Source organism: Puma concolor, chromosome D4 (genome assembly GCF_028749965.1).
Source record: "Puma concolor isolate L17-30 chromosome D4, mPumCon1.1.hap2, whole genome shotgun sequence".
In the NCBI taxonomy this organism is placed as follows: Eukaryota; Metazoa; Chordata; class Mammalia; order Carnivora; family Felidae; genus Puma; species Puma concolor.
This window is the reverse complement of record NC_141679.1, coordinates 30,583,349-30,595,485: the sequence shown is the minus strand read 5'-3', so window position 1 is coordinate 30,595,485 and position 12,137 is coordinate 30,583,349. Positions and strand designations below refer to the sequence as shown.

The following is a 12,137-nucleotide window of genomic DNA, read 5'->3' as shown; positions in this document are numbered from 1 at the left end:
CCCATGGTCACAAAAGCCCAACAATGTTGTCAAAAATATTAGAAAGAATACTTTATTCCAAAGCCTGTGAATCAGAGGATTGTGTAAAGAAGTTACTCTAATCTAAATGTCTCCACACAGTGGAATGCAGCTGGTAACTCCAAAGGGTGACTGACACGCCTCCGGAGCAGCCACGCCCTCGGAGGGCTGTGGAGGGGCCAGGCCAGGTCTGAAGCTGGTCCAGTGCAGTCATGGGGGTAGCTCTGGAGCAGTTCTTCATTTTTGTAGGGCTGCTGGCGTGTCTGGCGTACCTGGTGAAGTGTGTGAGATTCTCCAAATGTATTTTTTTGCACTTCTGGAAAGTTTTGCCAAGGTCTTTCTTGAAGTCAATGGGACAATGGGCAGGTAAAAACAGCTTTCCATCTCTTGTTTCTTGTTGTTCCTGCTTATTATTATCTACGTCTCAAAACATAAACTGCATCTTTTGCTTTTGAGAGCAAAGATATACTGCCTTTGGGTGACTTTTATTTGGGTGTCTGGAAAGCAGGAGTGAAATTGGAATTCCTTAAAAAACCAAATGTGGGGCATGAGGAGAATTAGCTGGAAGAATGCCACTCAATTCTTGCCTCTGTGCTTGCCCTCTCAACCTTACTAGTTGGTTGGCTCCTTTTTTAGAGTTTCTGGTGATATAAATGACAAATTTGACAGAAATTTCTGCATCCTTTTCTACAGATTTTTGAAGGCCTGGGGTACTGCCACTTTGTGGAAGGGTGTTTCAAAATCGGAAATACAAATAATTTTAATTCACTTTATTTAAAAAAAATTCTCTGAACTTTTTCATGAAGTGAAGGTATTACAAAATCAAAGTAACAAAGATCCCTATAGGGACACATTTTTGAGATGGTTAGATATGGAATCTGGGTCTGGTTTGTGTCCCAAATAGATTAATCACTGCCTACTAATGGGATTTGCCTCCTGGAACTACCACGCAGACTTTCAGCCCCATGACTGGGCTTAAGGTGAAAAGCAGGATGTGTGGTTTCAGCATCTCCTTGAATGAAGTGCTAAGGTTACATGAAGAAATCCAAGAAATCTAGTGACTTAAAAAAAAAAAAAGAATTTAAGCAGCTTTAAAAGTACCATGTTAGGCTAAATAGGAGAGATTACAAACAACCTTATAGGGCTGCCAGATAAAATATAGGATACTGAGTTAAATTTGAATTTCAGATAAACAAGGAATAATTTTTTAGTATATGACATCACAAATATTATGTGGGACATACGTATACTAAAAAATTACTTCTTGTTTACCTGAAATTTAAATTTAGCTGGGCATGCTGTATCTTTATTTGCTAAAGCTGACAACCATACAACCTAAGCAACACAGATAAAAAAATTACCATATGAAAATTGTTTGGAATGAAAAGTGGGTTTTTAACTGTTGCATGTTATATTTGAAATGTGTGTGTGTGTGTGTGTGTGTGTGTGTGTGTGTGTGTGTGTGTGTTGGTGAACACTCCTTCGCTCTTGGGGCAGTATGCTATCTCCAGAGAACTTGCTAAATAGCTTGAACTTGAGTGTTCTGGATCCAAACGTCCTACTTCACACAGATCCCAATGCCCACGCACTTGGCAGGTGGATGGGGGTAGGGTGGTGCTTAGAACTCTGCACAATGGCTGCCCGTCAATGCAGGGCCAAGCCCTTCTGAGCATACACACTCCAAAAAAAGTTCACATGGGGTCAGAGACCAGAGTAGTTGTTGGTTCACATTTAAAAAAACCATAATCTTGGGGTGCCTGGATGGCTCAGTCAGTTATGCGTCCCTCAGGTCATGATCTTATGATTTCGTGAGTTCGAGCCCCACATCAGGCTCTGCTCACTGACCCTGTCAGTGACCCTCTGCTCACTGACCCTCTCTCTCTCTCTGCCTCTCTGCCACTTGCACTCTCTCTGTCTCTCTCAAAATAAATAAACTTAAAAAACTCATAATCTTAATCTGTCCTTTGAGTCAATATTGAATAGAGTTATCACTAGCAAGAGTAAAATGTCCTTGGGCGTAGGCAGATATCTGGGAGAGAAGACAGAACAAGAGCAAGAAGGGGAATGAGAAGAAAATCCAATGACTAAAGACCAAAAATTTCAACTCTGACCAAAAATTTCAACTCTTCAGAACTCTGTGACTGATTAGAAAATTATGTCACTGGTGTATCTTTATAGACTTGTGGCCCCAAATTCAGATAGGCAGGTTTCACACCCTGTTGTCATCATTTTTAGCAACGTGACCTTGACTGAGTTACTTTCTCTCAGCTTTCTCCTCTATCAACTAAGGAAAATAATGGTCCCTGCATTATGAGTTTATTTTGAATATTAAATGAGATGATGGATCTAAAACACTTACAACAGTGCATGGCAGAAAGTAAGCCCTCACTAGAGACCAGCCATTTATTGATGTTATTATCTTAACTATAGTACAGACCTTGTATTGGGTGATTTTGAAGATTCCCAAAACGGTGAGGAAGGGCAAGCAGAAGTTCACCCTGAGCATAGCACCTGTACCAAGAGGAGCAGGTAATATGCATGGATTCACCTTAAAGTACCCAAGTGAGCAGATTAAACCATTAGCAGTTATGAAAAGGAGCATGCACTGCCAATGTGTTTCTGGAAGCTTGTACAGCTTGGCTAGTCCTTACTTTTCAATAAACTAAATGTATCTTTTCTTCATACTTTTAGAAAGCATACTCTTCAATTGTTGTGCAAAGGTGAATTGCAGATATGCATATACTGAACAGTTTGAAATCGTGACATGCACTCGACTGAGGTTTACCCTAGAGCTTAGTCATGAAATAAGTGTGTAATGTTGGACATAAAAGGACTAGAAGGTCCATCTGATTGTTATATGTTAATAGATAAAAGGAATACAGAGTCTTCAGGTCTCTTTATGTCATCGCATCCTCTTTTTGCATTTCTGTGTTTTCCTCTTTGTTCAGTTCCTTATCTCCCATGGGCTTTGAGTACTGTTCTCCTGTGGGGGGTGGAATGGGAAGAGGGAAGAACTCCACTTTTAGGAAGAACCTTGAAATGTCTTACAGTGATAGTTGGGTGTGTGGGTAGAAAGATAATAGGGCACACTGTTCGGGGTCTGAGCAAAATGTTCCCTGGCTGAGGTTCTTTGTTTCGTTTTGGAGGGTGTCTTCCACAGCTTCACCAACCCCTCCAAGAAAAAAAGCACTTCATTTTGAACGTTTAGTGAGGGGAGTTGGGGCTGGAAGCTCCAGAGTTGAGTGGAGCAGTGCTGTAGAGTGAAAGGGCGCTGCTTTGAAATACTGTGCCTTAGGCAGTAAGCCTGCAAAAAAAAGTAGCCAGTGAGAGAGAGCATTTTAAAGATTAATTCTGTCCTTTAAAACCATTTCTTCTTTTTGCAGTGATCACTGGAGCGGGAGATGGGATTGGGAAAGCTTATTCATTTGAGGTAAGTTGTGTTCCTGGAGAATTTCCCCTTCCCTTGAGTTGAACATATGATCACGTGACCCCCTCAACCCAAACTCTAGTTTTCTGCTTACAAAAGCAATAGACATTCATTTATGAAGGAAAATATTTTTGATAAAAAAGAAAATTTAAAAATCATAATCTCACCCTCTGGATACCTTTTTTAAAAACACTATGATACTCAGTGGTGCCAGTATCACCCCTTAGGAGCTGTTTTAGGAATTCGTGGGGGCATTGTTGTTTTCTAGTGTAACTGTACCATAAGAATTTATATACCCAAATACAATTAAAACTATGAACTACTTTCCTATTATCCTTATGTTGTAGCTGGGGCATATATTGATTTTTAAAAAATTATTTGTGTAGGAAGGACATATTATCTATAACTTTCATTTCCAGAAGATTAATGGGCATTATAAAATATTATACAAAGAGAGGATCTGTTAGGGCTGAGAGTCACTGGAATGTGATTAGTGTCTCTGAGTATTTCCTTTCAGGCTTCTTGTTTATCTGCAGATAGATATAGGGGTAGTTATACTTTTAAAAAATGTACTTACAGCATATGTTGTCATTGTTGTTATGATTATTATTCTTACAAATTCCACATTTTTATTAATGAAATATTGTTTTCTGGAATTCCTATTATTTCATTTCTTCATCATGACTATTACACCAACCCCTAGAACAATGTAAAATACAACGGAAGAAACAGAAAGAATCCTGGAAATTATGAGGATGAAAAAAAACCAATAACATCTTAAAAATATAACAAAAAGCACTAAGTTACAAAAACCACATTCAACAACAGTGCAGTAACGCATGTGTCTTCCGGTCCCCAAAGGCCTGTGTCCTGATAGACGCCTAACCATCTTGTGTGAAATGGACAGCACAACGTGTATCGGAGGCACTTGATAGAAACTTTTAAAATGTCAACAAACCTAAATCTTGCCAGTTGAAAAAGCTTCTAGCACTCTTTCAGGTCTGTCCCCTATCCTCCAATGATCATCTCTTTGGTACTGACATTCTGCTTCAACTCTGTTTTTTTGAGCTAAAGGGTTCTTTGCTCTTATCCTAATTTGTACATAGCAACTTTCTGATGTCCGGTAGTGCCCAGCACTCAGTAGGTGGGTGGTCATATTTGAGTATGGAGTTTGGGGAGACCAATCAGCCACCACTTTCCAAAGCCTTGTGTCTTCCTTACCCAAAAATCAGAAGGAAAGCTTTTCTAGCTATTTGCATTAAAACTATATCACCTGTTATGTAACTACTGCCTACCTTCGACCAGGTTTCTGGAAAGGGCCTAATCCCTCATCCAAAAGATCCATGGCCTTACCTCTCAGTTTTCTGGATTGCTTTGAAATCCAGGTGCTTTCTTCATGATTTTCCAGATTCTTTCCTCAAATTCATGCTGACCTAATGGTCTCCTTGATGTCTTAAGATTCAGATAACTTTCTTTCGACTTAGAGGAGACCATGTCCTCCTTAGCCATTTGTTTCTTTACTGTTTCCAAAAACAATGGCCTGGAGTCGGGAGCTGTGGGTTCCTGTCTTCAATGTGGCACTGTCTGGAGATTTTGGACAAGTTACCCATCCTTTCTGGGCTTTTGTGTCTTTACTAGCACAAAAGATACCTCTGAAGTTCTATATTGTTTCTGTTCCATACTAATTCTTGCTTTTCTCTTTCTTGTAGAATCTTTTTCTTTGTTTCCTTTTGTTCTTTTCCTAAGTCTGTGTTAAACAATTTTCTGGGATCCCTACTTCTCCTTCATTCAGGCTTTTTGCCTTCCAGAGAGCCTGTTCGTGTCTTCCTGCTAAAATTCTCCAAGGAAAGCAGTTCAGAGTCTGAGATGCTGCAGACTGACCACAAGGGTTAAGAGCCCAAGACATTTGTGTGTTCAAATGCTACTCCCTATGCTTACTGCAGAATTTCCACATTAATAAACTGGAGGTGGTGGTAATTCCACTGGGGCTTTTGGAAAGGTTTAATGGGATAAGGTGAACAAAATGCTTTGCCTAGAGTAAGCTCTCTAATGTTAGCCATTACATTATTAGATGTTTAAACTGTTACTCCTTTCCCATGTATTACTTTTTTTCTTTTTTTGAAAAGAAAACTGTATTGTACTTACCCATAGCTTTACTCTTTCCATTGTCCTTTCATTCCCCTTGGTGTTCCAAGATTCTTTCTTTAGTCATTTCCTTTCTGTTTAGAGAACTACGTTTAGCTATTCTTTTAGGGTAGGTCTCTTTGTTTTCCTTTATCAGAGAATGTCTTGATTTCCTCTTCATTCCTGAAGGATAATTTTGCTGGGTATAGGATTTAGGATTGATAGTCCTTTGCTTTCAGCACTCGAAAAATATTGTGCCACTTCCTTCTTGCCTATCTGGTTTCTGGTGAATGAATGTAATTTGAATTGTTTTTTCCCCATAAGTAAGGTTTTCTAACTCACTGTTCTCAAGATTTTTTCCCTTGTCTTTAGTTTTCAGAAGTTTAGTTATGATGTTTCTTGGAGTGGATTTCTTTGCATTTATTTTGCTTGAGGTTCATTAAGACTCTTGAATTCACTCACTATTTCTTTGAATATTTTTTTTCTGCCCAGGTTTCTTCTCTTTTTCTGGGACTTCAATCACATGGATGTTAGATTCTTACAGTCCAATGGGTTTCTGAGATGCTGTTCATTTTTCTTCATTGTACTTTTTTCTCTGTTGCTTAGAGTGGGTAATTTCTATTATTTTATCTTTAAGTTCATGATTCTTTCCTTGGTTCCTTCCATTCAGCTACTGAGCCCATCTATCAAGTTCTTAATTTCATTTATTTTATTTTTCAGCCTTAAAATTTCCATTTGGCTTTTCTTTATATCCTCTATATCTTTATGAAAACTTTCTCTTTTCTCATTTGTTTTAAAAGTATTTGTAATTGCTCGTCAAAGCATTCTTATGATAACTGCTTTAAAATCCTAGTCAGAATTCTAATGTCTGTGTCATCATGATGTGAGTATCTGTTGATTGTTTTTATTTCATCAAGTTGAGATCTTCCTGGTTCTTGGTATGATGACTGACTTTTGAATTGTGGACATTTTTGGTATTTTGTTATGAGACTCTGAATCTTGTTTAAATCTGTCTGGGGTCTATACCAACACTGCTTCAGCAGGGGGAGGAGAGGTGCCAACATGTTCCTACCAGGTAAGGTAGAAGCCCCACAGGCTTTGCACTTGGCCTCCATTAGAGGGTGCTGCCTCCTTGTTACTGCTGGGTGGGGGTGGGGGTGCTGGCTCCCCACTAGGCCACTCTGGGTGGGAGAGGCAAGAATGCCTCCTTCCTGCTCCCCAAGAGGTTGACAATGGTAATTGGAGGAGATGGCCTCAATACCACTGGGGTGGTAATGAAAGCCCTGGCCGTCTGCTAGGCTTCCTCTCTTACTATCCCGGGAAGGGAGAGGAGAGAAGGGATGGAGGGCCTTGGCACTGCCAGGTGGAAGTAGAGTTCAGGTCTGCTGACATGGGAAGGGGTGGCTGGGATGAATGTCCTGTCTCCCTACTCAGCCTTCTCTGATGCCAGCCTGGTAGGGGGTGGGGACACTTGTTCCAGCAGTCTCACCAGGGTGGAAGTCTCAGCTCCTAACTCAGCCTTTGGGGGTGGGGGTGGGACCACAGATTTTTTTTTTTTTTTTTTTTTTTGAGCTGTTTGCCTTGAGTAAAGCTGTTCTTTTTAAAGTTTTCTGCCTTACTAAGGCAGGTCCTTTTCTGGTCCTTTGGTTAGAGAGAGTAGGCTTTTGTTGGGACTTTTTTAGGTCTGCACCTGTGGTGTTTCTGAATTGCCAATTTTTCCACCAATAAGTTTGGAATATGTGAGGCAAAAAGAAAACCCAGGAACTCACCACTGTTTTATTTCTTGGGTCTTGAGGCCCCTAGCTGATCTTCTCCCTATCTTTTGGAATCTTTTTATGTTTATTTTATATATTATGTCCAGGTTGCATAATTTAATTGCATATCATGGTAGGAGTGGGGAAAAGTACTTCTCCATTTTCCTGGAAGCCTATTCTATATTACATTTTAACCTAATCTGTATTTATATTTAGTGTGGCAAGAGAGGCTTTGCCTCCTGCTAAAGGAATCTTGAGCATTACTGGAACAAGATGGAAAACAATTGTGGTGAGGGATGGGCAGAGGGAGGAAGCAGGAGAGGGGTCCACTCTTCCACCCTTCTGAGGCCACTGCTTCACCCTGTCTTCACACCATTTTTGCTCCTTAAGCACCTGAATTTCTTTTATTCATTGCCATACAGAGGAAGCCTTGTTTTCTCTGTGTTCCCACCACCTGTTAGAGATTAGCAGCAACAAGTACCTTCCCTGAGGCAGGCCCTAACATAAAGAAGGAAAGGGGCACATTTTTCTCTGCAGCAGCCCTTCTTCTTTAGCATGGTGCCACAGTGCATTCTGGGAAAGGGAGGACTTCTGTGGCTTACCTCCCTGAAGAGAAAGAGGCAAAACCCACATATGGAGCCTGTCAGCCTGGACATTCTGGAAATAAAATTGAGCCCTGCTCGAGTGGACAAAGGGAACAATGCTGTCCCAGACAAATATGTGTTTTCTGCCCTCTCCCTCCCTCTCCTGGCCCACACCACTTCACATAGAACCTTTAAAATGTCTGTGGCTCTTGAGAGAAATGGCACAATTCTGGAGAGGCTGGAAGCCCACCAGGAAGCAAGCATCCTTTGTGCTAAAAATGCAAATTGTTTTCCATTTAATGGACAATCTTCTCTTCAGGAGGCTGATGAAATGAATTGTGAGACAAAGGTGCTTAATTCTTTGGCCACCATTCTGATGGATTCCAAAGCTCAAAATGAAGGTTGGAGGTGGGGGGGGGGAGGGGGTTGTTTTCCACAGGAAGAGAGAAAACTCTGGGATATCACTGACAAAGCCGGCCTTTCTTTCTTTCTTTCTTTCTTTCTTTCTTTCTTTCTTCCTTTCAGAGCACTTTCAAATCTCCCTCCCCTCTCTTTCTCTCTTTTTTCTCCCAATTTTTTATTCAAATTCCAGTCAGTTAACATACAGTGTAATATTGGTTTCAGGAGTAGAACCCAGTGGCTCATCACTTACATATAACACCCAGTGCTCATTGCAACAAGTGCCCTCCTTAATTCCCATCACCCATTTGGCCCATCCCCCACCCACCTCCCTCCATCATCCTCAGTTTGTTCTCTATATTTAAGAGTCTCTTATGGTTTACTTTCCTCTCTCTTTCCTTCCCCTCTTCCCATATGATCACCTGTTTTGTTTCCTAAATTCCATATATGAGTGAAGTCATATGATATTTGTCTTTCTCTGACTGACCTATTTCACTTAGCATAATACATTCTAGTTCCATCTACGTTGTTGCAAATGGTAAGAGTTCATTGTATATATATATATATATATATATATATATATATATATATACATCTTCTTTATCCATTCATCAGACAATGGAGATTTGGGATCTTTCTATAGTTTGGCTTTTGTTGATAGTGCTGCTATAAACATTGGGGTGCATGTATCCCCTTGTATATGTATTTTGTATCCTTTGGGTAAATAGTAGTAGTGCAATTGCTGGATCATAAGGTAGTTCTATTTTTAACTTTTTTGAGGAACTTGCATACTGTTTTCCAGAGTGGCTGCACCAGTTTGTATTCTCACCAACAGGGTAAGAGGCTTCCCCTTTCTCTACTTCCTTGTCACATCTATTGTTTTCTAGCAGAGTCAGTCTTGAAATGGGACAGTCCTTGGTTTTTATTTTTCAATCTTTTTATTTTCCATTTATTTAAAAAATTTTAAAGACTTATTTTTTAAGGACAGTTTAAGGCTGACCACAAAATTGAGTGGAAGGCACAGAGAGTTCCTATATATCTCCTAACCCCAAACGTGTGCAGCCACCACACTGTTGACATACACTCCACCAGAGTGGGACATTGTTACAATGGATGAACCCACCCTGACGACTTCATTACCACCCAGAGCCCATAGTTTACCTTAGGGGTCACCTTAACTTGTTTTTTCTGTGGTGGTTGTTTCTTATTTTTTGAGGAAAGCGTGAGACATGCACAGCTGAAGATGTTTTGTTTTAGAGAACCTCATTTCCACTTTCCCCTCCTTTGCTCAGTCTGGCCAGAATGGAGCTTTATCTAGAGTCAGCCAAAATTGACATCAATGTCTTTGAGAGATTTTCTGTGTCTTTTCCTTTTAAATAATAGCTGTGTTCCAGACAAACCATGAGTAAATATACTTTTTTTGTACGTCATGTTTAAATGTATAAAGAAATCGACTATTTAAAGTGAACACTAGATGCAGAGGATCACCCTTCATTATCTTTTTTTACATGTCTGGATCTTGATTGATTATCTTTTTATAAAGTGACTCCTCATTGTACAGATTCCAGGCCAGGGGTAGGACTTGTGATGATACTTTATGGCTGAAGATCACAGGTTAAAGTGAATGTAAATTTACTTTAGAGTACTTTAGCATAGGGGTGCCTGGGTGGCCCAGTTAAACATCTGACTCTCTTGGTTTTGCCTCAAGTCATGATGTCACAGTTCATAGGTTTGAGCCCTGTGTTGGGCTCTGCACTGATAGTGTGGAGCCTTGGGATTCTCTCACTCTCTCTCTCTCTCTCTTACTGTCCTTTCCTCCCCTACCCCACTCATTCTCTCTCTCTCTCAAAACTAATAAATAAACATTTAAAAAATAAAATACTTTAGAATTGATAATATGATAGGCATGTGGGTCAGTTTTTTATTTTAAACAGCTTCTTAAGATTTAATTCACACACCATAAAACCCACCTGTTTTAAGTGTACAATTGAATGATTTTTAGTGAATTAACCAAGTTGTTCACCATCATCACCATCCAGTTGTAGAACATTTCCATCACCCTAGTAAGATTCTAATAAGATCCCTCCTGCCTTGTTACACTTAATCCCCTATTTCCATCCCAGCTCTGGGCTGCTACTGATCTTTTTGAACATTTTGTACAAATGCTACCACACAATATGACTGGCTTCTTTCACTTAGCGTTATGTTTTTGAGATTTATCAGTGTTGTTATGTGTTGGTGGTGTTTTCATTTTTACTGCATGATAATATTCTATTGTATGGATATACCACCATTTGTTTACTCACTTACCAGTTGATGAATGCTTGGATTCCCATTGTTTGGTTATACTGATCTTTCTTAACTTACAGTGGGATTCCATCCCTACAAACCCATTGTAAGTTGAAAATACAATAAGTAGTAAATGCATTTAATAACCCTAACCTGCTAAACATCATAGCTTAGCCTGGGCTAACTTAAACGAGCTCAGAACATTTACGTTAGCCTGTGGTTGGGCAAAATCATCTAAAGCAAAGCGTATTTTATGATAAAGTATTGACCATCTTATGTAATTTATGGAGTGCTGGACTAAAAGTAAAAAGCAGAATGGTTGTGTGGACACAGAGTGGTTGTTAGTGTAGGGGTCATTCACCCTCATGATCTCTGGCTGACTGGGAGCTGCCTCTGCCCAGCATCATGGGAGAGGATTGGATGGCATATCACTCACCTGGGAAAGGATCAAAATTCAAAATTCAAAGTATAGTTTCTACTGAATGTGTATTGCTCTTGCACCATTATAAAGTTGTTAAATCCTAAGTTGAACAGTCAGGGACAGTCTGTATAATAATGCTGCTGTGAGTATTCATATGCAAGTTTTTGTGTGAATACAGGTTTCCCTTTTTCTTGGGTAGATTACCTAGGAGTGGAATTGCTGGGTCATATGGTAAATTTATGTTTAAGTTAGGTGAGTTTTAGTCCATATTTCTGCAGTGGTTGGTTATCAGTTAAAACTAAAGGTGGTGTGTGTTGGGTTACTTTCTGCCCCTCCAGACCTACCCTCTGCATTTTCTCACCCTGTTCTGTGCCCCAGGAGGCTGACCAGCACCAACGGGCTCAGTTGGCCTCTGGTTTCAGGTGGGTTTGGCCAGTGGGAGACACTGGCAACAGGTAAGACAGGGAGAGGAGAGTCAGGTGGAGTTCTTTTCCAGCTGTCTCCCTGTGGGTCTAGAGGGCTATGTCCCTCTGCTGCAGGTGTAGCTCTGTCAGGTGATCTGTTCCACACAGCTGTCTTCTCCCATTCTGGTGACTCTTCATTCCCTAACTCTTTGGGGCACACAGAGGAAAGAGGCTCTGCTGTTATTAGCCCCAGAGTATTGTGGTTTCTCTATGCCATACCTATACTTTGTAAAACATTCTTTAATTAAACTCTCTTCAAGTTATCCAATTTGACAGTGCTATTTCTGGCCAGGACTGTGGCTAAATCCAGTCTTTAGTTAATTTTTAAAGATGCTAAATCAAAGTTCATCTACATCTATGCTTAAGTTAACAGGACTTTCATTAGATGGTTTTCCCCTTAGCCTAACAGATGTTACAAAGAGCTTCCTGAAGAAATACAGTTGAAGATAGGTGAATTGGCTAGAAATATTGTACAGGCACTTCCACTTTTGTAGGAACAGAGATGTTGTATCCGTGAGTGAGGCAGAGTAGGCCCTAGGCCTTGAACTGATTTGGTCCCTTGTCCTACCACTTAGTGGAGGATTCCTGACTCCACTAGAAGGCTGACTGTATTCTGTTCCAGCACATTGTTATGTTCCCCTGGGAAGAACTTCATGC

The 12,137-nt window shown here is 40.2% G+C and overlaps 1 protein-coding gene across 1 annotated transcript in view; it reads left to right on the top strand.

Moving 5' to 3' along the window:
- Positions 1–214: 214 nt before the first annotated feature.
- HSD17B3 (hydroxysteroid 17-beta dehydrogenase 3) overlaps positions 215–12,137 on the top strand; it is a 47,802-nt gene continuing 35,879 nt past the window's right edge. Inside the window, exons 1-2 of the mRNA XM_025931664.2 lie at positions 215–384; positions 3,402–3,448. Of these exons, the coding sequence (XP_025787449.1) occupies positions 231–384; positions 3,402–3,448 (201 nt within the window). The 5' untranslated portion in view covers positions 215–230. The remainder of the gene's footprint in view (positions 385–3,401; positions 3,449–12,137) is intronic.